The sequence below is a fragment of the Crinia signifera genome, chromosome 4 (genome assembly GCF_055691185.1).
Source record: "Crinia signifera chromosome 4, ASM5569118v1, whole genome shotgun sequence".
In the NCBI taxonomy this organism is placed as follows: domain Eukaryota; kingdom Metazoa; phylum Chordata; class Amphibia; order Anura; family Myobatrachidae; genus Crinia; species Crinia signifera.
In genome coordinates, this window is record NC_139220.1 from 918,648 (window position 1) to 945,138 (window position 26,491).

At 50.6% G+C, this 26,491-nt stretch overlaps 1 protein-coding gene across 4 annotated transcripts in view; it reads left to right on the plus strand.

The window, feature by feature from the left end:
- Positions 1-26,491, plus strand: part of EPS8 (EGFR pathway substrate 8, signaling adaptor) — a 211,782-nt gene that overhangs the window by 108,011 nt on the left and 77,280 nt on the right. For all 4 annotated transcript variants that reach the window (XM_083180717.1, XM_083180715.1, XM_083180718.1 and 1 more), the window contains 4 exons: positions 8,254-8,328; positions 8,411-8,559; positions 12,575-12,758; positions 17,176-17,210. In XM_083180717.1, the coding sequence (XP_083036843.1) occupies positions 8,254-8,328; positions 8,411-8,559; positions 12,575-12,758; positions 17,176-17,210 (443 nt within the window). The remainder of the gene's footprint in view (positions 1-8,253; positions 8,329-8,410; positions 8,560-12,574; positions 12,759-17,175; positions 17,211-26,491) is intronic.

Below are 26,491 nucleotides of genomic sequence, written 5' to 3' on the forward strand. Positions count from 1 at the left end.
ATAATCTGCCCCGCGCTGTCCCTTCCCTTCACCATCCTCCACTGAATATATAAACGCCTTAGCTTGGGTTTTGGTCATCTGGATAGTACACTCCTTACCTTCCCTCCCTCCCTCTTCCCTTCCACATCTCTCCCAGCCCTGTCCCTTCCCTTCACCATCTCTCCCCAGCCCTGTCCCTTCCCTTCACCATCTCTCCTCAGCCCTGTCCCTTCCCTTCCACATCTCTCCCCAGCCCTGTCCCTTCCCTTCCACATCTCTCCCCAGCCCTGTCCCTTCCCTTCACCATCTCTCCCCAGCCCTGTCCCTTCCCTTCACCATCTCTCCCCAGCCCTGTCCCTTCCCTTCACCATCTCTCCCCAGCCCTGTCCCTTCCCTTCCACATCTCTCCCCAGCCCTGTCCCTTCCCTTCCACATCTCTCCCCAGCCCTGTCCCTTCCCTTCCACATATCTCCTCCCCTTGTTTACTGTGTGTGTGTTTATTTTTATTTGGTTTTTCGTGTTCTACTGTTTGATGATATTTTGACATTGAATATGATGTGGCCCACTATTGTCTATGTGTTCTGGTGGTCTATGCCAGCCCCCTACCTGTCGTATGTGTATATATATATATGTATATATGAATGAAACATCCAATCGCGGTACATTCGCTCGGCGTCTTACCGCATTCAGACAGTGTGAGTGATCCGTACGGTAGGCGGGGCTAAGAACACTCGGTGCCCATCTGAAATAAGTATCCATCCGATTCAACTAGAATAAAGGCCTTTGTTCTCTTTTCTGCAGCCAGTTTCTTACCCATCTGCACAATTTTAACCCTACTCCCAATTCCTTAATTTTAATAATCAACTTTTAATGAGGCACAGTATCGAAAGCCTTAGCAAAATTCCAGAAGACCACATCTACAGAATTTCCATTATCTAGGTTCTTGCTGACTTTTTCGTAAAAAAAGCTTATCAGGTTCGTTTGGCACAATTGACTTTTTACAAACCCATGTTGGTTATTACTGATTATACTGCACATCTCTAAATGTTTTTGGATACCAACTCTCAAGGTCTATTATTTGATGGGTCATCTATTTTTCCTTTTTTGAATATTGGTACTACGTCTGCTATCCTCCTGTACTTTGGCACTGTACAAGATGAAAATTATTTAGCGAAAATGTAGTACAAAGGGATTGCTAATTCCTCCCTCAATTCCATTAGGACCCTACAATGAATCCCCTCAGGACCTAGAGGTTTGTTTGTTTTGATTTTGCAGAGCCTTTTTGTTCTTTTCTATAGTGAATTCAGTATTAAGTGCTATTTGGCTTATCCCATGTGTGGTGCTTGTGGTTTCAAGAGTCTGCTCCTCCAGTTCTGCCTGGTCCTTCTCCTCTGTAAAGCGATTTCATTGATGTTGGTTAAGGGGTCTATGTTCTTTTTTATTATTCTTTTGCTATTTGTGTATTTTAAAAACTTCTTGTGATTGGTTTTGCGCTCTTCATTTTCCCTTTTTGCTACTTTGATTACTCCTTAAACATGTTATTAAATTCTTTGTACTTATTGGACGCCTTCCCATCCCCGTTAGCCTGCATATCATGGGTCTTCAACCTGTGGCCCTCCAGATGTTGTGAAACTACATGTTCCAACATGCATTGCCACATTTTTTCCTATAAGAGCATGCCAAAAAACCTCAGGGCATGCTGGGACATGTAGTTCCACAACGTCTGGAGGGCCACAGGTTGAAGGCCTGTGTCTTAAAAGCTCTCTTCCTCCTTCCATACTTTTTTGTCCAACCATGGTGACTTTTTCCTGTTGATTATAACCATTATTTCCTTGTGGGATAAATGTAATTGTTAGTGTATCGAGCACATTTTTGACGGTTTCCCACATTTCCTCTGCATTTTTCCCTCAAATCCCGAATCCCACTCAATTTATTTTAAAGATTCCCTGAACAATACAAAGTTCACTTTCCTAAACTTTAATATTTTAGATATTAAATATTCTATTGTTATATACAATTATATTGTTGTTTACAGAAGTTTATTTCCAGTGAGACCATGCTGTCACGGTTTCCCAGATTTTCTATTACTTTGTTATTTGATACTAACTCTATATATTATTTGTTAATATTAAATCCACTATTGTCCCGTTACTGGTCGGTGTTTCTACCCATTGTGTAATACAGGTTGAGTATCCCGTATCCGAGTATCCGTTATCCGAATTATTCCGAAAACCACACATTCCAGAAAGTGAAAAAAATATATTTTTTTTGCTAAAAACTCACTGGGGACATTTGTAACAGCATCACTGGTGACATGATATGTAACTGGCACTATATATGTGCAAGAAAATGATTGCTTGGCATTCAAATTCAGTGCTGAGATAGTACACACATTTTGTTTCTTGTTTTGAAACCTTGTTTTTTGAACAAATAAAATATATTTGTGTGTATTTTATGTGGTAATAAAATATATTTGTGTGCATTTTATGTGTTTATACAGCATACATGCAAGATACTTCAAAATACATAATTGAAATATTAAAATATTCCGAAATACGGAATAATCCGTTATCCAAAATTCTCCTGGTCCCGAGCATTTTGGATACGGGATACTCCACCTGTATAATGATCCTTCAGTAAGTTTAGGAATCCCCACTTTTAGCTGATTTACTGGTCTCATTTGTCCAGTCGATGTCCGTAAAGTTAAAATTTCCCATAATTAATACCTGCCCCGTATCTGCCAATTTTTTATTTATTGGTCTAAAAGTAGTGCCTCATCCCTTCCATTAATGTTAGGTGGTCTGTAACATTTCCATATCTTTTTATTTTCAGTTCTCTCTGCCCACAGTTTTATCCTCCGCTATCCCTGAGCCCATTTCCTTTACACATGGTTTTAGATTTCAAGCCCTAGACATAACCCCCCCTCCTCTCTTCTTTTCTCCCTGTCTTTTCTGTAAAGGGTATATCCCCCATGTGTAGAGCCCAAAAAAGAAAAATAATGTGGAGCGCTAAGCGGATCAATTGAATATTACAATAATATTTATTGAAAAAATGAATGAACATAAATGACAATAATAATGTTAAAATTGTAGCATGTGTGTCAATAAATGATATAGACAATGAGGGCTTATACTTATTTGTGTCTGGAGTACTGCTAATTTGTCTTGCTCCCGTGGAGATGATATGCTTCTTAGTCCACTGGGTTTATGCCACTAGCTGTGTGAAAGAATCACGTACCGTGCCGGATGTTGGAAATGACTCTGGAGGATGTTCTTGTTCTCAAATGTTAGAGATGTCCTTACGATTGGTGCGAAATTTGTAATCCACAATGGGTTTTAGGGCAATGTCCCATGAAATGGTGGAAAATCCGGGTGACTTGCAAATCCGTGGTCCCAGGGTGTGCAGGGAGTGATAGGTGGCAGTGTCCAGAAATGCCTTCAGAGTCCAAACTGTTAAAAGTAGCAAGTGCTGCCTAACATGTTTCATCGTAACCTTAGTTGTTTGACTCGTTGCACTATGTCCTCTATTACACCAGTTATATCATAGTGGTCTCTTGTGGCCAGAGTTTCTAGCTCTGCTTATACAAGGAATATAACAAAACATGCAAAAAAGAAAATGAGAAGAAAATTGCAATGGAAAGCAAGAAAAACCATAAAAAGTTTTTCAAGTATATCAATGGTAAAATGATTTTTTAAAAAGTTGTTCCTCAAGGATTTGTGCTGGGGCCACTTCTTAATATGTTTATGAATGACCTTGGTGATGGTCTAGTGAGCAAGTGTCCATTAATGCAGATGACATTAAACTAGGTCTCTCTGCAAAAAGACTTCAATAAGCTGGAGGATTGTGCAACTAAATGGAAGGGGGCTGGCATCGCAACATTGGATGCGTGGCTGCGGGGGGCGGGGGACACACGGACCACATGGATGTGCTGGGGTGGGGGGACTGGATGAGCGGCTGCCTGGGTGGGAGACTGGAGTGGGGGGTACACAACATGATGCACAGCTGCTGGTGGGGACCACAACACCGGATGCACGGCTCCGGGGGGGGTGTGTGTGTGCGTGTATACGCATCTGCCGGGCAGGTAACATGGAAGGCATGGCCCCCCGAGAGGGGCGGGGCTGCCTGGGATACTGGACAGGAAGGACCATCATTGCATGAAGATGTGAGGAAGGTAAAGAAGGCGGTGCTGAGCGACCGGGAGGTCACTGTGCATGTAGCAATGTAGAGATGTGAGGAAGGTAAAGGAGGCGGTGCTGAGCGACGGGGAGGTCACTGTGCATGTAACAATGTAGAGATGTGAGGAAGGTAAAGAAGGCGGTGCTGAGCGACGGGGAGGTCACTGTGCATGTAACAATGTAGAGATGTGAGGAAGGTAAAGGAGGCGGCGCTGAGCGACGGGGAGGTCACTGTGCATGTAACAATGTAGAGATGTGAGGAAGGTAAAGGAGGCGGTGCTGAGCGACCGGGAGGTCACTGTACATGTAACAATGTAGAGATGTGAGGAAGGTAAAGGAGGCGGTGCTGAGCGACGGGGAGGTCACTGTGCATGTAACAATGTAGAGATGTGAGGAAGGTAAAGGAGGCGGTGCTGAGCGATGGGGAGGTCACTGTACATGTAACAATGTAGAGATGTGAGGAAGGTAAAGGAGGCGGTGCTGAGCGACGGGGAGGTCACTGTGCATGTAACAATGTAGAGATGTGAGGAAGGTAAAGAAGGCGGTGCTGAGCGACGGGGAGGTCACTGTGCATGTAACAATGTAGAGATGTGAGGAAGGTAAAGGAGGCGGTGCTGAGCGATGGGGAGGTCACTGTGCATGTAACAATGTAGAGATGTGAGGAAGGTAAAGGAGGCGGTGCTGAGCGATGGGGAGGTCACTGTGCATGTAACAATGTAGAGATGTGAGGAAGGTAAAGGAGGCGGTGCTGAGCGATGGGGAGGTCACTGTGCATGTAACAATGTAGAGATGTGAGGAAGGTAAAGGAGGCGGTGCTGAGCGACGGGGAGGTCACTGTGCATGTAACAATGTAGAGATGTGAGGAAGGTAAAGGAGGCGGTGCTGAGCGATGGGGAGGTCACTGTGCATGTAACAATGTAGAGATGTGAGGAAGGTAAAGGAGGCGGTGCTGAGCGACGGGGAGGTCACTGTGCATGTAACAATGTAGAGATGTGAGGAAGGTAAAGAAGGCGGTGCTGAGCGACGGGGAGGTCACTGTGCATGTAACAATGTAGAGATGTGAGGAAGGTAAAGGAGGAGGTGCTGAGCGACGGGGAGGTCACTGTGCCTGTAACAATGTAGAGATGTGAGGAAGGTAAAGAAGGCGGTGCTGAGCGACGGGGAGGTCACTGTGCATGTAACAATGTAGAGATGTGAGGAAGGTAAAGGAGGCGGTGCTGAGCGATGGGGAGGTCACTGTACATGTAACAATGTAGAGATGTGAGGAAGGTAAAGGAGGCGGTGCTGAGCGACGGGGAGGTCACTGTGCATGTAACAATGTAGAGATGTGAGGAAGGTAAAGAAGGCGGTGCTGAGCGATGGGGAGGTCACTGTGCATGTAACAATGTAGAGATGTGAGGAAGGTAAAGGAGGCGGTGCTGAGCGACGGGGAGGTCACTGTGCATGTAACAATGTAGAGATGTGAGGAAGGTAAAGGAGGCGGTGCTGAGCGACGGGGAGGTCACTGTACATGTAACAATGTAGAGATGTGAGGAAGGTAAAGGAGGCGGTGCTGAGCGACGGGGAGGTCACTGTGCATGTAACAATGTAGAGATGTGAGGAAGGTAAAGGAGGCGGTGCTGAGCGACGGGGAGGTCACTGTGCCTGTAACAATGTAGAGATGTGAGGAAGGTAAAGGAGGCGGTGCTGAGCGACGGGGAGGTCACTGTGCATGTAACAATGTAGAGATGTGAGGAAGGTAAAGGAGGCGGTGCTGAGCGATGGGGAGGTCACTGTGCATGTAACAATGTAAAGATGTGAGGAAGGTAAAGAAGGCGGTGCTGAGCGACGGGGAGGTCACTGTACATGTAACAATGTAAAGATGTGAGGAAGGTAAAGAAGGCGGTGCTGAGCGACGGGGAGGTCACTGTGCATGTAACAATGTAGAGATGTGAGGAAGGTAAAGGAGGCGGTGCTGAGCGATGGGGAGGTCACTGTGCATGTAACAATGTAAAGATGTGAGGAAGGTAAAGAAGGCGGTGCTGAGCGACGGGGAGGTCACTGTGCATGTAACAATGTAGAGATGTGAGGAAGGTAAAGGAGGCGGTGCTGAGCGACGGGGAGGTCACTGTGCATGTAACAATGTAGAGATGTGAGGAAGGTAAAGGAGGCGGTGCTGAGCGACGGGGAGGTCACTGTGCATGTAACAATGTAAAGATGTGAGGAAGGTAAAGAAGGCGGTGCTGAGCGACGGGGAGGTCACTGTACATGTAACAATGTAAAGATGTGAGGAAGGTAAAGAAGGCGGTGCTGAGCGACGGGGAGGTCACTGTGCATGTAACAATGTAGAGATGTGAGGAAGGTAAAGGAGGCGGTGCTGAGCGATGGGGAGGTCACTGTGCATGTAACAATGTAAAGATGTGAGGAAGGTAAAGAAGGCGGTGCTGAGCGACGGGGAGGTCACTGTGCATGTAACAATGTAGAGATGTGAGGAAGGTAAAGGAGGCGGTGCTGAGCGACGGGGAGGTCACTGTGCATGTAACAATGTAGAGATGTGAGGAAGGTAAAGAAGGCGGTGCTGAGCGACGGGGAGGTCACTGTGCATGTAACAATGTAGAGATGTGAGGAAGGTAAAGGAGGCGGTGCTGAGCGACGGGGAGGTCACTGTGCATGTAACAATGTAGAGATGTGAGGAAGGTAAAGGAGGCGGTGCTGAGCGACCGGGAGGTCACTGTGCATGTAACAATGTAGAGATGTGAGGAAGGTAAAGGAGGTGGTGCTGAGCGACGGGGAGGTCACTGTGCATGTAACAATGTAGAGATGTGAGGAAGGTAAAGGAGGCGGTGCTGAGCGACGGGGAGGTCACTGTACATGTAACAATGTAGAGATGTGAGGAAGGTAAAGGAGGCGGTGCTGAGCGACGGGGAGGTCACTGTGCATGTAACAATGTAGAGATGTGAGGAAGGTAAAGGAGGCGGTGCTGAGCGACGGGGAGGTCACTGTACATGTAACAATGTAGAGATGTGAGGAAGGTAAAGGAGGCGGTGCTGAGCGACGGGGAGGTCACTGTGCATGTAACAATGTAGAGATGTGAGGAAGGTAAAGAAGGCAGTGCTGAGCGACGGGGAGGTCACTGTGCATGTAACAATGTAGAGATGTGAGGAAGGTAAAGGAGGCGGTGCTGAGCGACGGGGAGGTCACTGTGCATGTAACAATGTAGAGATGTGAGGAAGGTAAAGGAGGCGGTGCTGAGCGACGGGGAGGTCACTGTGCATGTAACAATGTAGAGATGTGAGGAAGGTAAAGAAGGCGGTGCTGAGCGACGGGGAGGTCACTGTGCATGTAACAATGTAGAGATGTGAGGAAGGTAAAGAAGGCGGTGCTGAGCGATGGGGAGGTCACTGTGCATGTAACAATGTAGAGATGTGAGGAAGGTAAAGGAGGCGGTGCTGAGCGATGGGGAGGTCACTGTGCATGTAACAATGTAGAGATGTGAGGAAGGTAAAGGAGGCGGTGCTGAGCGATGGGGAGGTCACTGTGCATGTAACAATGTAGAGATGTGAGGAAGGTAAAGGAGGCGGTGCTGAGCGACGGGGAGGTCACTGTGCATGTAACAATGTAGAGATGTGAGGAAGGTAAAGGAGGCGGTGCTGAGCGACGGGGAGGTCACTGTGCATGTAACAATGTAGAGATGTGAGGAAGGTAAAGGAGGCGGTGCTGAGCGACGGGGAGGTCACTGTGCATGTAACAATGTAGAGATGTGAGGAAGGTAAAGGAGGCGGTGCTGAGCGACGGGGAGGTCACTGTGCATGTAACAATGTAGAGATGTGAGGAAGGTAAAGGAGGCGGTGCTGAGCGACGGGGAGGTCACTGTGCATGTAACAATGTAGAGATGTGAGGAAGGTAAAGGAGGCGGTGCTGAGCGACGGGGAGGTCACTGTGCATGTAACAATGTAGAGATGTGAGGAAGGTAAAGGAGGCGGTGCTGAGCGACGGGGAGGTCACTGTGCATGTAACAATGTAGAGATGTGAGGAAAGTGAAGGAGGCGGTGCTGAGCGACGGGAGGGTCACTGTACATGTAACAATGTAAAGATGTGGATAATTGTGTGTTCTTTACAGGCCAAACTGAAGTCCCACATACAGAACCCCAGCGCTACTGAGCTGGTCCATTTTCTCTTCACACCGTTGCATATGGTAAATGGCATTACCTAGTGTCTGTCCTATATCTGTGATTTCTATATAGAATATTGTATCTATAACCTGTATCTTCTCCTAGATTGTGGAGGCGACGGGCGATTCCCAGCTGGCAGCTACAGTCCTCAGCCCGCTATTAATAAAAGATGCCATAGACTTTCTACATTTTGTACTTAACCAGAAAGAGAAGCAGCTGTGGTTATCGCTGGGCGACACCTGGACCAAATCTAGGTAGTTGTACATATGTAATGTCCTGGAGTATGATGGCGCTACTCCTCCATCCTAAGAGGGAGATGTACGAAGTAACAACCAATCCGATCCTGTCACACAAAGCTTGTAACATGGCAGCTGATTGGTTGCTACTTTCTGTCTCCAAGGCTTATTCCAGAACTTCAATCGCCAAAACGTTTTCTGGCTGTGGAGATGGATTTGCATGACTGGTGCTTTGTCTTTCCGGTAGCGTCTTGTATTTATTTCCATGGCAGTCATAACGGGTGTGTTCTCTCAATAGCTATAATTCTGCCTCCTCCTACTGCCCTGTAATGTATGCATGACTCCTCCTACTGCCCTGTAATGTATGTGTGACTCCGCCTACTGCCCTGTAATGCATGTGTGACTCCGCCTACTGCCCTGTAATGCATGTGGGACTCCTACTGACCTGTAATGTATGTGTGACTCCTCCTACTGCCCTGTAATGTATGTGGGACTCCTACTGACCTGTAATGTATGTGGGACTCCGCCTACTGCCCTGTAATGCATGTGTGACTCCGCCTACTGCCCTGTAATGTATGTGGGACTCCTACTGACCTGTAATGTATGTGTGACTCCTCCTACTGCCCTGTAATGTACAGTATGTGTGAATCCTCCTACTGACCGGTAATGTATGTGTGACTCCTCCTACTGCCCTGTAATGTATGTGGGACTCCTACTGACCTGTAATGTAATGTATGTGGGACTCCTACTGACCTCAGTGGCGTAACTACATTTTGGGCGCCCCCCCGCCGTTAAAGGGAGGGCGCCCAGCCACTCACCCGCCCCTCCGCCCGCAGCACCAACCCCCGCAGTCTAGATGTTCAGATCCGATATATCTGTGGGTACCTGGGGGAGCGGCAGGCGAGGGCCGCAGGCGGCGCAGATGGAGACCGAGGGCGCGGCGGGAGAATAGGAAGAAATCCTATTCAAAAGACCAGGCGGCCGCTGATTGGCTGAGCTCTCAGCCAATCAGCGGCCGCCCGGTCTTTTGAATAAGGTTTCTTTATATTCTCCCGCCGCGCCCCCGGTCTCCATCTGCGCCGCCTGCTGCTCCCCCAGGTAGCCGTCAATGCAGGTGGGGGGGACGCTGCGAGGCGGCTGGGGGGACGAACGCTGCGGGGGACACAGAGGCGGCAATTACTTACAGCTGAGCCGGGCAGGGGGAGCCGGGAGCTGTCACTGTCAATGAATCGGCAGCCTGTGATTGGCTGAGCGCTCTCTCAGCCAGTCAGCAATTGGCTGAGAGAGCGCTCAGCAGCCAATCACAGGCTGACCATTCATTGTATGGGCTTTTTTTCCTTCAGTACAGACAGCTCCCGGCTCCCCCTGCCCGGCTCAGCTGTTGGTAATTGCCGCCTCTGTGTCCCCCGCAGCTTCCGTCCCCCGCAGTGTCCGTCCCCCCAGCCGCCTCAATGCCCCCCTGCCCCCTGCTCCCTTCACATTGCAGCTAACGTAACTATAGCACTGCAGCCCCCGGCGCCCACACATGCATAGCGGTCGCGGGGGCTGCGGTGCTATAGTTAAGCCCCTGACTGACCTGTAATGTATGTGGGACTCCTCCTACTGCCCTGTAATGTATGTGTGAATCCTCCTACTGACCTGTAATGTATGTGTGACTCCTCCTACTGACCTGTAATGTATGTGTGAATCCTCCTACTGACCTGTAATGTATGTGTGAATCCTCCTACTGACCTGTAAGGTATGTGTGACTCCTCCTACTGCCCTGTAATGCATGTGTGAATCCTTCTACTGACCTGTAATGTATGTGGGACTCCTCCTACTGCCCTGTAATGTATGTGTGACTCCGCCTACTGCCCTGTAATGCATGTGTGAATCCTCCTACTGACCTGTAATGTATGCGTGACTCCTCCTACTGACCTGTGATGTATGTGAGACTCCTCCTACTGACCTGTAATGTATGTGTGAATCCTTCTACTGACCTGTAATGTATGTGTGACTCCTACTGACCTGTAATGTATGTGTGAATCCTCCTACTGCCCTGTAATGTATGTGGGACTCCTACTGACCTGTAATGTATGTGTGAATCCTCCTACTGCCCTGTAATGTGTGAGGGACTCCTACTGCCCTGTAATGTATGTGTGACTCCTCCTACTGCCCTGTAATGTATGTGTGACTCCTCCTACTGACCTGTAATGTATGTGTGACTCCTCCCACTGACCTGTAATGTATGTGTGACTCCTCCTACTGCCCTGTAATGTATGTGTGACTCCGCCTACTGCCCTGTAATGCATGTGGGACTCCTCCTACTGCCCTGTAATGTATGTGTGACTCCGCCTACTGACCTGTAATGTATGTGGGTCTCCTACTGACCTGTAATGTATGTGTGAATCCTCCTACTGCCCTGTAATGTATGTGTGACTTCTCCTACTGACCTGTAAGGTATGTGTGACTCCGCCTACTGACCTGTAATGTATGTGTGACTCCTCCTACTGACCTGTAATGTATGTGTGAATCCTCCTACTGCCCTGTAATGTATGTGTGACTCCTCCTACTGACCTGTAATGTATGTGGGACTCCTCTGACTGACCTGTAATGTATGTGGGACTCCTCTGACTGACCTGTAATGTATGTGCGACTCCTCCTACTGACCTGTAATGTATGTGCGACTCCTCCTACTGACCTGTAATGTATGTGCGACTCCTCCTACTGACCTGTAATGTATGTGTGACTCCTCCTACTGACCTGTAAGGTATGTGTGACTCCTGGGGCATATCGCTTCCGTATGTCATACTGCGGTATACCACCGGTTACTGTGCGCGCTGTATACTGGGGGCATAGAGCTTCCGTACGTCATACTGCGGTATACCACCGGTTACTGTGCGCGCTGTATACTTGGGGCATAGCGCTTCCGTACCTCATACTGCGGTATACACCCGGTTACTGTGCGCGCTGTATACTGGGGGCATAGAGCTTCCGTAAGTCATACTGCGGTATACCACCGGTTACTGTGCGCGCTGTATACTGGGGGCATAGCGCTTCCGTACCTCATACTGCGGTATACCACCGGTTACTGTGCGCGCTGTATACTGGGAGCATAGCGCATCCGTACGTCGTATTGCGGTATACCAGCAGTTACTGTGCGCGCTGTATACTGGGGGCATAGAGCTTCCGTACGTCATACTGCGGTATACCACCGGTTACTTTGCACGCTGTATACTGGGGGCATAGCGCTTCCGTACGTCATACTGCGGTATACCACCGGATACTGTGCGCGCTGTATACTGGGGGCAAAGAGCTTCCGTACGTCATACTGCGGTATACCACCGGTTACTGTGCGCGCTGTATACTGGGGGCAAAGAGCTTCCGTACGTCATACTGCGGTATACCACCGGTTACTGTGCGCGCTGTATACTGGGGGCATAGCGCTTCCGTACCTCATACTGCGGTATACCACCGGTTACTGTGCGCGCTGTATACTGGGGGCATAGCGCTTCCGTACGTCATACTGCGGTATACCACCGGTTACTGTGCGCGCTGTATACTGGGGGCATAGCGCTACCGTACGTCATACTGCGGTATACCACCGGTTACTGTGCGCGCTGTATACTGGGGGCAAAGAGCTTCCGTACGTCATACTGCGGTATACCACCGGATACTGTGCGCGCTGTATACTGGGGGCATAGCGCTTCCGTACGTCATACTGCGGTATACCACCGGTTTCTGTGCGCACTGTATACTGGGGGCATAGCACTTCCGTACGTCATACTGTGGTATACCACCGGTTTCTGTGCGCACTGTATACTGGGGGCATAGCGCTACCGTACGTCATAATGCAGTATACCACCGGTTTCTGTGCGCACTGTATACTGGGGGCATAGCGCTACCGTACGTCATACTGCGGTATACCACCGGTTCTGCAGTATACTGTACGCACTGTATACTGGGGGCATAGCGCTACCATATGTATACCACCGGTTACAGCTGCCATGGAGGATTTCATAGAAATGAGAATAATGGTCATTTTCTGTCATAGAATTGAGTGGCCTAAGGACCAGTTCATCCCCCCCTACATCCCACGATTCAGGAATGGGTGGGAACCCCCCTTGTTATCCTTCGTTGGGATACCGAAAGAGCAAGAACAGAATCACTTGATGGACTCTATAGCAAATGTGTCAGAGCTTCAACAAAATCAAGATTCTAAAATGGTGTCGGCAGAGGTGAGGCGCCGCTAATGTGTCACATTAATGCCATGTTGTGCTTATGTGCCGACATGAAGCTGCATAGTGCCTTGTTGTATGGGAGGTAATGCGGGATGTTAGGGGTGACTGCATAGAGTGATGTACAATGGAGGGATACAGTATGGAGTGCAATATGATTGTGGGCTACACATATTGATGTCTAATGGTTGGGAGGCTGCATTTTTGTTGTATAAGGGGGGGGGGGCGGCCTAGTGATGTATGAGTATGATGCCGAGTAGGGAGTTTCGTGCTCTCGGTATGCTGGACAGGAGAGTCGCGTGGTCTTGGTTGGGCGGGTAGGGGAGTCGCGTGGTCTCGGTTGGGCGGGTAGGGGAGTCGCGTGGTCTCAGTTGGGCGGGTAGGGGAGTCACCTGCTCTCAGTTGGGCGGGTAGGGGAGTCGCATGCTCTAGGTTGGGCGGGTAGGGGAGTCGCGTGCTCTAGGTTGGGCGGGTAGGGGAGTCGCGTGCTCTAGGTTGGGCTAGTAGGGCAGTCGCGTGCTCTAGGTTGGGTGGGTAGGGGAGTCACGTGCTCTAGGTTGGGCGGGTAGGAGTCGCGTGCTCTCGGTTGGGCGGGTAGGGGAGTCGCATGCTCTCGGTTGGGCGGGTAGGGTAGTCGTGCGCTCTGTTGGCCAGGTAGAGGAACCACGTGCGCCCAGTTAGCCGAGTAGGGATCCACGTGCGCTTGGTTGGGCGGGTAGGGGAGTCGCGTGCTCTAGGTTGGGCGGGTAGGGGAGTCGCGTGCTCTAGGTTGGGCGGGTAGGGGAGTCGCGTGCTCTAGGTTGGGCGGGTAGGGGAGTCGCGTGCTCTCGGTTCGGCGGGTAGAGGAGTCGCTTGCGCTAGGTTGGGCGGGTAGGGGAGTCGCATGCTCTCGTTTGGGCGGGTAGGGGAGTCGCGTGCTCTCGTTTGGGCGGGTAGGGGAGTCGCGTGCTCTCGTTTGGGCGGGTAGGGGAGTCGTGTGCTCTCTGTTGGGTGGGTAGGGGAGTCGCGCTCTCAGTTGGCCAGGTAGAGGAAACGCGTGCACCCGGTTGGCCGAGTAGGGATCCGCGTGCACTTGGTTGAGTGGGTAGGGGAGTCGCGTGCTCTAGGTTGGGCGGGTAGGGGAGTCACGTGCTCTAGGTTGGGCGGGTAGGGGAGTCGCGTGCTCTCGGTTGGGCGGGTAGGGGAGTCGCGTGCTCTCGGTTGGGCGGGTAGGGGAGTCGCGTGCTCTCGGTTGGGCTGGTAGGGGAGTCGCGTGCTCTAGGTTGGGTGGGTAGGGGAGTCGCATGCTCTCTGTTGGGCTGGTAGGGGAGTCGCGTGCTCTCGGTTGGGCTGGTAGGGGAGTCGCGTGCTCTAGGTTGGGTGGGTAGGGGAGTCACATGCTCTCGGTTGGGCGGGTAGGGGAGTTGTGTGCTCTGTTGGCCAGGTAGAGGAACCGCATGCGCCCAGTTGGCCGAGTAGGGATCCACGTGCGCTCGGTTGGGCGGGTAGGGGAGTCGCGTGCTCTAGGTTGGGCGGGTAGGGGAGTCAGTTCTCTAGGTTGGGCGGGTAGGGGAGTCGGTGCTCTAGGTTGGGCGGGTAGGGGAGTTGCGTGCTCTCGGTTGGGCGGGTAGGGGAGTTGCGTGCTCTCGGTTGGGCGGGTAGGGGAGTTGCGTGCTCTTGGTTGGGCAGGTAGGGGAGTCGCGTGCTCTCGGTTGGGCGGGGAGGGGAGTCGCGTGCTCTAGGTTGGCCGAGTAGGGAGCCGTGTGCGCTTGGTTGACCAGGTAGGGGAGTCGCGTGCCCTCGATTGGGCGGGTAGGGGAGTTGCACACTCGGTTGGCCAGGTAGAGGAACCGCGTGCTCCCGGTTGGCTGAGTAGGGAGCCACGTGCGCTCGGTTGGCTGGGTAGGAGAGTTGCATGCTCTCAATTGGCCAGGTAGAGGAACTGCGTTCGCCGAGTAGGGAGCCACGTGCACTCGGTTGGCCAGGTAGGGGAGTCGCGTGCTCTCGGTTGGGTGGATAGGGGAGTCGCGTGCGCCCGGTTGGGCGAGTAGGGTGCCGAGTGTGCTCGGTTGGTCGGGTAGGAGAGTTGCATGCTCTTGGTTGGGCGGGTAGGGGAGTCGCGTGCTCCAGGTTGGGCGGGTAGGGGAGTCGCGTGCTCTCGGTTGGGCGGGTAGGTGAGTCGCATGCTCTCGGTTGGGCGGGTAGGGGAGTTGCTCGCTCTCGGTTGGGCGGGTAGGGTAGTCGCTCGCTCTTGGTTGGGCGGGTAGGGGAGTCGCTCGCTCTTGGTTGGGCGGGAGGGGAGTCTCTCGCTCTTGGTTGGGCGGGTAGGGAAGTCGCGTGCTCTCGGTTGGGCGGGTAACGAAGTTGCGTGCTCTCGGTTGGGCGGGTAGGCGAGTCGCGTGCTCCAGGTTGGGCGGGTAGGGGAGTCGCTCGCTCTTGGTTGGGCGGGTAGGGGAGTCGCTCGCTCTTGGTTGGGCGGGTAGGGGAGTCGCTAGCTCTTGGTTGGGCGGGTAACGAAGTTGCGTGCTCTTGGTTGGGCGGGTAGGGGAGTCGCTCGCTCTTGGTTGGGCGGGTAGGGGAGTCGCTCGCTCTTGGTTGGGCGGGTAGTGAAGTTGCTCGCTCTCGTTTGGGCGGGTAGGGGAGTCGCTCGCTCTCGGTTGGGCGGGTAGGGTAGTCGCTCGCTCTTGGTTGGGCGGGTAGGGGAGTCGCTCGCTCTTGGTTGGGCGGGAGGGGAGTCTCTCGCTCTTGGTTGGGTGGGTAGTGAAGTCGCTCTCTCTTGTTTGGGCGGGTAGGGAAGTCGCGTGCTCTCGGTTGGGCGGGTAACGAAGTTGCGTGCTCTCGGTTGGGCGGGTAGGCGAGTCGCGTGCTCCAGGTTGGGCGGGTAGGCGAGTCGCGTGCTCCAGGTTGGGCGGGTAGGGGAGTCGCTCGCTCTTGGTTGGGCGGGTAGGGGAGTCGCTCGCTCTTGGTTGGGCGGGTAGGGGAGTCGCTCGCTCTTGGTTGGGCGGGTAGGGGAGTCGCTCGCTCTTGGTTGGGCGGGTAGGGGAGTCGCTCGCTCTCGTTTGGGCGGGTAGGGAAGTCGCGTGCTCTCGGTTGGGCGGGTAACGAAGTCGCTCGCTCTTGGTTGGGCGGGTAACGGAGATACGTGCTCTCGGTTGGGCGAGTAGGGGAGTTGCGTGCTCTCGGTTGGGCGGGTAGGGGAGTTGCATGCTCTCGGTTGGGCTGGTAGGGGAGTTGCATGCTCTCGGTTGGGCGGGTAGGGGAGTCGCATGCTCTCGGTTGGGCGGGTAGGGGAGTCGCTCGCTCTCGGTTGGGCGGGTAGGGGAGTCGCTCGCTCTCGGTTGGGCGGGTAGGGGAGTCGCTCGCTCTCGGTTGGGCGGGTAGGGGAGTCGCTCGCTCTCGGTTGGGCGGGTAGGGGAGTCGCTCGCTCTCGGTTGGGCGGGTAGGGGAGTTGCGTGCTCTCGGTTGGGCGGGTTGGGGAGTTGCGTGCTCTCGGTTGGGCGGGTAGGGGAGTCCCTCGCTCTCGGTTGGGCGGGTAGGGGAGTCGCATGCGCCTGGTTGGCCGAGTAGGGAGCCGTGTGCGCCCGATTGGCCAGGGAGGGGAGTCGCATGCTCTCGGTTGGGCGGGTAACGAAGTCGCGTGCTCTCGGTTGGGCGGGTAACGGAGTTACGTGCTCTCGGTTGGGCGGGTAGGGGAGTTGCGTGCTCTCGGTTGGGCGGGTAGGGGAGTTGCGTGCTCTCGGTTGGGCTGGTAGGGGAGTTGCATGCTCCCGGTTGGGCGGGTAGGGGAGTTGCATGCTCTCGGTTGGGCGGGTAGGGGAGTCGCTCGCTCTCGGTTGGGCGGGTAGGGGAGTCGCGCACTCTCGGTTGGGCGGGTAGGGGAGTCGCTCGCTCTCGGTTGGGCGGGTAGGGGAGTCGCTCGCTCTCGGTTGGGCGGGTAGGGGAGTTGCGTGCTCTCGGTTGGGCGGGTTGGGGAGTTGCGTGCTCTCGGTTGGGCGGGTAGGGGAGTCCCTCGCTCTCGGTTGGGCGGGTAGGGGAGTCGCATGCTCTCAGTTGGCCGGGTAGAGGAACCGCGTGCGCCTGGTTGGCCGAGTAGGGAGCCGTGTGCGCCCGATTTGGCCAGGGAGGGGAGTCGCATGCTCTCGGTTGGCCAGGTAGAGGATCCGCGTGTGATTGGTTGCTGAGTAGGGGAGTCGCATGCTACCGGTTGGCCAGGCAGGGGAATCGGGTGAATGCAGAGAGCACAATCCACAGGTGTGGCCGTGCAGTGTAGTGACCACAGGGAAGTGACGCTGATGATGTGTGAGAGAACATGTAATAGGATAGGGCTGTTTTGTATCTTCCTCATGTGTGAGTATGAGGCTTATGTGTAATAATAGATGTTTTATACTGTATATATACACAGTCATAGCATTAGTGTTATCCTGCTTTTTTCTTGCAGTATTCCCAGGTTCCAAGCTCCAATCTGCACCACAGGTATGTAAAGAGTAATGTTAGGTACAACATGGGTCTAGGCTGGGCAATGAGTAGCATCTGTACTATATGTCTGTTCACTATTACTCTGTGGAGAAACTGTCACTACTTTGTACCATGAGAAAGATTTGCATGTTTTCCTCTTCTGAAGAACAAACCACTTCAGACCCCTTTTATACCCGGCCACTGGGATGTTCCCGCTTCAGCTAATTCCTGCTCTCTCACTTTTAATCACAATCCTGCTTTGTTTCCTAGTACAGTGAGGCTTTTACAAGCGCACTCACAATTATTGTGCTCAACTGTCATCCACGCAGATATACTTCAGTAGCGACACTAAGGGCCAAAATCCCACAAGGTGCAGGAAAAGGGGCCGTGCAGATGCTGTGTCCCGTGACACCCTTAGGGCTGACCTGGATTGGTGGTCCAGGACCTATTCAAATCACTATAGGCAAAACCAGTGCTGGTGGCCACAAATCAATCAGAAGTGAATCTCATCCCTCACTACGTATTTGGGTCTAAGGATGATCTATAAATACCATTTACTTCAACTAATGTTTTACTCGGTAACAAACTTTTCCCCTTGTGTAGTGGTTAACGTTACTGGGTAACACGGATGGTGTAGTGGTTAGTGTTACTGGGTGACACGGATGGTGTAGTGGTTAGTGTTACTGGGTAACACGGATGGTGTAGTGGTTAGTGTTACTGGGTGACACGGATGGTGTAGTGGTTAGCGTTACTGGGTAACATGGTTGGTGTAGTGGTTAACGTTACTGGGTAACACGGATGGTGTAGTGGTTAGCGTTACTGGGTAACATGGATGGTGTAGTGGTTAGCGTTACTGGGTAACATGGATGGTGTAGTGGTTAGCGTTACTGGGTAACACGGATGGTGTAGTGGTTAGTGGTACTGGGTAACACGGTCAGTGTAGTGGTTAGTGTTACTGGGTGACACGGATGGTGTAGTGGTTAACGTTACTGGGTAACACGGATGGTGTAGTGGTTAGCGTTACTGGGTAACACGGATGGTGTAGTGGTTAGCGTTACTGGGTAACACGGATGGTGTAGTGGTTAGTGTTACTGGGTAACACGGATGGTGTAGTTGTTAGCGTTACTGGGTAACATGGATGGTGTAGTGGTTAGCGTTACTGGGTAACATGGATGGTGTAGTGGTTAGCGTTACTGGGTAACATGGATGGTGTAGTGGTTAGTCTTACTGGGTAACACGGATGGTGTAGTGGTTAGTCTTACTGGGTAACACGGATGGTGTAGTGGTTAGTCTTACTGGGTAACACGGATGGTGTAGTGGTTAGCGTTACTGGGTAACATGGATGGTGTAGTGGTTAGTGTTACTGGGTAACACGGATGGTGTAGTTGTTAGCGTTACTGGGTAACATGGATGGTGTAGTGGTTAGTGTTACTGGGTAACATGGATGGTGTAGTGGTTAGCGTTACTGGGTAACACGGATGGTGTAGTGGTTAGCGTTACTGGGTAACACGGATGGTGTAGTGGTTAGCGTTACTGGGTAACATGGATGGTGTAGTGGTTAGTCTTACTGGGTAACACGGATGGTGTATTGGTTAGCGTTACTGGGTAACATGGATGGTGTAGTGGTTAGCGTTACTGGGTAACATGGATGGATCAGCGGTTAGCGTTACTGGGTAACACGGATGGTGTAGTGGTTAGCGTTTCTGGGTAACATGGATGGTGTAGTGGTTAGTGTTACTGGGTAACACGGATGGTGTAGTGGTTAGCGTTACTGGGTAACATGGATGGTGTAGTGGTTAGCGTTACTGGGTAACATGGATGGTGTAGTGGTTAGCGTTACTGGGTAACACGGATGGTGTAGTGGTTAGCGTTACTGGGTAACATGGATGGTGTAGTGGTTAGCGTTTCTGGGTAACATGGATGGATCAGCGGTTAGCGTTACTGGGTAACACTGATGGTGTAGTGGTTAGCGTTTCTGGGTAACACGGATGGTGTAGTGGTTAGCGTTTCTGGGTAACACGGATGGTGTAGTGGTTAACGTTACTGGGTAACACTGATGGTGTAGTGGTTAGCTTTCCTGGGTAACATGGATGGTGTAGTGGTTAGCTTTCCTTAGTAACACGGATGGTGTAGTGATTAGTGTTACTGGGTAACACGGATGGTGTAGTGATTAGTGTTACTGGGTGACACATGGCTAGCGTTAATGGGTAACATTGATGGTGTAGTGGTTAGCGTTACTGGTTAACTGATGGTGTAGTGGTTAGCGTTACTGAGTAACATGGATGGTGTACTGGTTAGCGTTAATGGGTAACATGGATGGTGTAGTAGTTAGCGTTACTGGGTAACACGGATGGTGTAGTGGTTAGCGTTACTGGGTAACATTGATGGTGTAGTGGTTAGCGTTACTGGGTAACATGGATGGTGTAGTGGTTAGCGTTACTGGGTAACATGGATGGTGTAGTGGTTAGCGTTACTGGGTAACATGGATGGTGTAGTGGTTAGCGTTACTGGGTAACACGGATGGTGTAGTGGTTAGCGTTACTGGGTAACATGGATGGTGTAGTGGTTAGCGTTACTGGGTAACATGGATGGATCAGCGGTTAGCGTTACTGGGTAACACGGATGGTGTAGTGGTTAGCGTTTCTGGGTAACACGGATGGTGTAGTGGTTAGCGTTTCTGGGTAACACGGATGGTGTAGTGGTTAGCGTTTCTGGGTAACACGGATGGTGTAGTGGTTAACGTTACTGGGTAACACTGATGGTGTAGTGGTTAGCTTTCCTTAGTAACACGGATGGTGTAGTGATTAGTGTTACTGGGTAACACGGATGGTGTAGTGGTTTGCTTCCTGGGTAACACAGATGGTGTAGTGGTTAGCGTTAATGGGTTACACGGATGGTGTAGTGGTTAGCGTTACTTGGTAACACGGATGGTGTAGTGGTTAGCGTTACTGGGTAAAACGGATGGTGTAGTGAGTAGCGTTATTGGGTAACACGGATGGTGTAGTGGTTAGCGTTACTGGGTAACACGGTTGGTGTAGTGGTTAGCGTTACTGGGTGACACGGATGGTGTAGTGGTTAGCATTACTGGGTAACACGGATGGTGTAGTGCTTAGCGTTACTGGGTAACACGGATGGTGTAGTGGTTAGCGTTACTGGGTAACACGGATGGTGTAGTGCTTAGCGTTACTGGGTAACACGGATGGTGTAGTGGTTAGTGTTACTGGGTAACACGGATAGTGTAGTGCTTAGCGTTACTGGGTAACACGGATGGTGTAGTGGTTAGTGTTACTGGGTAACACGGATGGTGTAGTGCTTAGCGTTACTGGGTAACACGGATGGTGTAGTGGTTACCGTTACTGGGTAACACGGATGGTGTAGTGGTTAGTGTTACTGGGTAACACGGATGGTGTAGTGCTTAGCGTTACTGGGTAACACGGATGGTGTAGTGGTTAGTGTTACTGTCTCAGAACTGAGCTCATGGGTTCTATTCCCACCATGGCCCTAATTGTGTTGAGTTTGTATATTATTCATGTGCTCGCTGGGTTTCCTCTGGGTACTCCGGTTTCCTCCCACCTGTAGAGTGCGTGTGTTTAGGGCAGAATAGGAGACCAAGTGGCCACATTCTGTCATTAGATGGATACAGTAATTATCACATCCATGATTGCAGTGCTAGTATTTTGTGTTTCCGTTTGCGGATCATGGATGTCCTTTGCCAGGAATAAGCTTTATAAACAGAACCCTCAGGTCTGTACATAACATACAATTCAGTACAGTGGGCCCAATTCATACCTGGGCTGCAAGTTTTCGGATCAAACAGGAAAATGCAGCCCCATGCCGCCCGCATGAGGGAAATCGCGCCCATACATACGCAGCCGTGCCCATGAGGGCAAAACTAATCACAATCACTCACCATCGAATGGTTCCCCCTCTGTCTAGACTCACTCATGCAAAAGTCATCCGGGGAACACCTGCGTTTTCTAGGGCGCTCCCAAAAAAGGCTGCGTTAGCACCCTCAAATGGCCACAGGGTGTCCATCATCTGCGAGCAGCCATTGTATTCTAGCCTTCACTGGTTGTCTTCATGTGGACGACTCACTTATGCGAATAGCATAACGTGCACATGTGCCGTCATCTGATAATTACTCATGCTGCACATTCGCAGCAGAGTGAACAAGTCTGAATTGGGCCCAATGCCCCTTGTATAAGATGGTAAGATGGGGGGGGGGGGAGGGGTGGTGGTGGTGGGGGGGTAGGTAATGTGAATGGTGGAAGCGGCTCAAACTGTGCATGTGCAGAGTAATTCTCTCCTCTCCTCATGTAGCAATCAGTCCCCCCCTATATGTGATCACCTCTCTTCTCATGTAGCAATCAGTCCCCCCCTATATGTGATCTCCTCTCTTCTCATGTAGCAATCAGTCCCCCCCTATATGTGATCTCCTCTCAGTGGCAAACGCAGGATTTTCAGAAGGGGGTTTCCAGAGGGGCGGAGCAAAGCACGGAGATGGACACTTAGGTGACCCAGTATATGCCGGGACAGTTAAAGTATTATAGATAGACCAAATGTATATAAATAATAATAAAATAAATATATATATATATACACACACACACTTACAGGGGCAGCAACAGCAGTGTAGACCCCTGGGCATAGCAATGTATTGTGGCCCCTACCTATCCTCCAGCGGTAGGGGTGGGGGAAGCTTTGATGTCCCACGGGTGGTAGGGGGTATTATATCAACCGCTCAGCATGTGGGGCCTGGATCAGTAGTTTCCACTAATTACCCCTTTACTGCACAGATGGTGGGAGAAGGGGGCATTGGGCTGAATGAAGGGGCCCTGATACATAACATACCAGGGTGGTAGAGGATGTTTAATATGCAGAGGAGGGGTGTATAGTGGAGTGGGCTTATTATTCATAATTTTCTGGTGGGAGGACAGCTTGCTTGACTGCAGATATCTCCAGTTCCCGGAAATAGATTTCTTAGATTTTAATGGAATTAAAATCTAGAGAATCCCACCTACCAAATGGTATTGGGGACTAGGGGATCAGAGTTCAGGAGGCAGAGCAATCCGCCAATAAGTATATAAAACTACTTACCAGGTGTGTGGAGCTGGAGCAGTAACCAGCTGCTGGAAGGCTGATATCTCTGGTTCTGGGAACAGTAGAGACAAGCTACTAGTGTCCATCAAAGGGGGAGAGTCTCAGCTTTTGGAATATACCCACAGAAAAACTCTAATTCAGACAGAACCTGAAATATCTGACTGGGAAAGCAATTAACAGGCTTGGATGGGGACCACTGCTTTGAAGTCAGATATCTCTGGTTCCCAAGGGCCGATTTTTAAAATTCTTGTACCAATGGAAAGAGAGGACCCTCAGCTTTCAGCCTAGGGTCCTTAGACTCCTAAGGGGGGTTTCTGGGTACCCAGAAACCCCCCCTGCGTGCGCTACTGCCTCTCCTCATGTAGCAATCAGTCCCCCCCTATATGTGATCTCCTCTCTTCTCATGTAGCAATCAGTCCCCCCTATATGTGATCTCCTCTCTTCTCATGTAGCAATCAGTCACCCCCTATATGTGATCTCTCCTCATGTAGCAATCAGTCCCCCCCATATGTGATCTCTCCTCATGTAGCAATCCGTCCCCCCCCTATATGTGATCTCCTCTCTTCTCATGTAGCAATCAGTCACCCCCTTTACGTTATCTCTTCTCATGTAGCAATCAGTCCCCCCCTATATGTGATCTCCTCTCTTCTCATGTAGCAATCAGTCACCCCCATATGTGATCTCCTATTTTCTCATGTAGCAATCAGTCCCCTCCTATATGTGATCTCCTCTCTTCTCATGTAGCAATCCGTCCCCCCCTATATGTGATCTTTCCTCATGTAGCAATCAGTCCCCCCCCCTATATGTGATCTCCTCTCTTCTCATGTAGCAATCAGTCCCCCCCTATATGTGATCTCCTCTCTTCTCATGTAGCAATCCGTCCCCCCCTATATGTGATCTTTCCTCATGTAGCAATCAGTCCCCCCCTATATGTGATCTCCTCTCTTCTCATGTAGCAATCAGTCCCCCCTATATGTGATCTCTCCTCATGTAGCAATCAGTCCCCCCCATATGTGATCTCTCCTCATGTAGCAATCAGTCACCCCCTTTACGTGATCTCTTCTCATGTAGTAATCAGTCCCAACCTATATGTGATCTCCTCTCTTCTCATGTAGCAATCAGTCACCCCCATATGTGATCTCCTATTTTCTCATGTAGCAATCAGTCCCCTCCTATATGTGATCTCCTCTTTTCTCATGTAGCAATCAGTCCCCTCCTATATGTGATCTCCTCTCTTCTCATGTAGCAATCCATCCCCCCTATATGTGATCTTTCCTCATGTAGCAATCAGTCCCCCCCCTATATGTGATCTCCTCTCTTCTCATGTAGCAATCAGTCCCCCCCTATATGTGATCTCCTCTCTTCTCATGTAGCAATCCGTCCCCCCCTATATGTGATCTTTCCTCATGTAGCAATCAGTCCCTCCCTATATGTGATCTCCTCTCTTCTCATGTAGCAATCAGTCCCCCCCTATATGTGATCTCCTCTTTTCTCATGTAGCAATCAGTCCCCCCCCCTATATGTGATCTCTCCTCTTCTCATGTAGCAATCAGTCACCCCCTTTACGTGATCTCTTCTCATGTAGCAATCAGTCCCAACCTATATGTGATCTCCTCTCTTCTCATGTAGCAATCAGTCACCCCTTCTAGTGATCTCTTCTCTTCTCATGTAGCAATCAGTCCCCCCCTTTACGTGATCTCTTCTCATGTAGCAATCAGTCCCCCCTATATGTGATCTTTTCTCATGTAGCAATCAGTCCCCCCCTATATGTGATCTCCTCTCTTCTCATGTAGCAATCAGTCACCCCCTATATGTGATCTCTTCTCATGTAGCAATCAGTCCCCCTCTATATGTGATCTCCTCTTTTCTCATGTAGCAATCAGTCACCCCCTATATGTGATCTTCTCATGTAGCAATCAGTCCCCCCTTCTAGTGATCTCTTCTCATGTAGAAATCAGTCCCCCCCTATATGTGATTTCTCTTTTCATGTAGCAATCAGTCCCCCCCTCTAGTGATCTCTTCTCATTTAGCAATCAGTCACCCCCTATATGTGATCTCTCCTCATGTAGCAATCAGTCCCCCCCTATATGTGATCTCTTCTCATGTAGCAATCAGTCCCCCCCTTTACGTGATCTATCCTCTTCTCATGTGGCAATCAGTCACCCCATTTATGACATCTCTTCTCATGTAGCAATCAGTCACCCCCTTTACGTGATCTCTTTTCATGTAGCAATCAGTCACCCCCTTTACGTGATCTCTTCTCATGTAGCAATCAGTCACCCCCTTTATGTGATCTCTTCTCATGTAGCAATCAGTCACCCCCTTTACGTGATCTCTTCTCTTCTCATGTAGCAATCAGTCACCCCCTTTACGTGATCTCTCCTCTTCTCATGTAGCAATCAGTCACCCCCTTTACGTGATCTCTCCTCATGTGGCAATCAGTCACCCCCTTTATGTGATCTCTTCTCATGTGGCAATCAGTCACCCCCTTTAAATTATCTCTTCTCATGTAGCAATCAGTCACCCCCTTTACATGATCTCTTCTCTTCTCATGTAGCAATCAGTCAACCCCTTGACGTGATCTCTTCTCATGTAGCAATCAGTCACCCCCTTGACGTGATCTCTCCTCATGTAGCAATCAGAGTCACCCCCTTTACGTGATCTCTACTCTTCTCATGTAGCAATCAGTCACCCCCTTTACATGATCTCTTCTCTTCTCATGTAGCAATCCGTCACCCCCTTTACGTGATCTCTTCTCATGTAGCAATCCGTCACCCCCTTTACGTGATCTCTACTCTTCTCATGTAGCAATCAGTCACCCCCTTTACGTGATCTCTTCTCATGTAGCAATCCGTCACCCCCTATATGTGATCTCTCCTCATGTAGCAATCAGTCCCCCCCTATATGTGATCTCTTCTCATGTAGCAATCAGTCCCCCTCTATATGTGATCTCCTCTTTTCTCATGTAGCAATCAGTCACCCCCTATATGTGATCTTCTCATGTAGCAATCAGTCCCCCCCTTCTAGTGATCTCTTCTCATGTAGCAATCAGTCCCCCCCTATATGTGATTTCTCTTCTCATGTAGCAATTAGTCACCCCCTTTACGTGATCTCTTTTCATGTAGCAATCAGTCACCCCCTTTACATGATCTCTTCTCATGTAGCAATCAGTCCCCCCCTCTAGTGATCTCTTCTCATGTAGCAATCAGTCACCCCCTATATGTGATCTCTCCTCAGTTAGCAATCAGTCACCCCCTATATGTGATCTCTTCTCATGTAGCAATCAGTCCCCCCCTTTACGTGATCTATCCTCTTCTCATGTGGCAATCAGTCACCCCATTTATGACATCTCTTCTCATGTAGCAATCAGTCACCCCCTTTACGTGATCTCTTTTCATGTAGCAATCAGTCACCCCCTTTACGTGATCTCTTCTCATGTAGCAATCAGTCACCCCCTTTACGTGATCTCTTTTCATGTAGCAATCAGTCACCCCCTTTACGTGATCTCTTCTCTTCTCATGTAGCAATTAGTCACCCCTTTACGTGATCTCTCCTCTTCTCATGTAGCAATCAGTCACCCCCTTTACGTGATCTCTCCTCATGTGGCAATCAGTCACCCCCTTTAAATTATCTCTTCTCATGTAGCAATCAGTCCCCCCCTTTACATGATCTCTCCTCTTCTCATGTAGCAATCAGTCCCCCCCTTTACATGATCTCTCCTCTTCTCATGTAGCAATCAGTCACCCCCTTTACATGATCTCTCCTCTTCTCATGTAGCAATCAGTCACCCCCTTTTCGTGATCTCTCCTCATGTAGCAATCAGTCACCCCCTTGACGTGATCTCTCCTCATGTAGCAATCAGTCACCCCCTTTATGTGATCTCTCCTCATGTAGCAATCAGTCACCCCCTTGACGTGATCTCTTCTCATGTAGCAATCAGTCACCCCCTTGACGTGATCTCTTCTCATGTAGCAATCAGTCACCCCCTGTATGAGATCTCTCCTCATGTAGCAATCAGTCACCCCCTTGACGTGATCTCTTCTCATGTAGCAATCAGTCACCCCCTTTACGTGATCTCTCCTCATGTAGCAATCAGTCTCCCCCTTGACGTGATCTCTTCTCATGTAGCAATCAGTCACCCCCTTTACGTGATCTCTCCTCATGTAGCAATCAGTCACCGTCTTTAAATAATCTCTTCT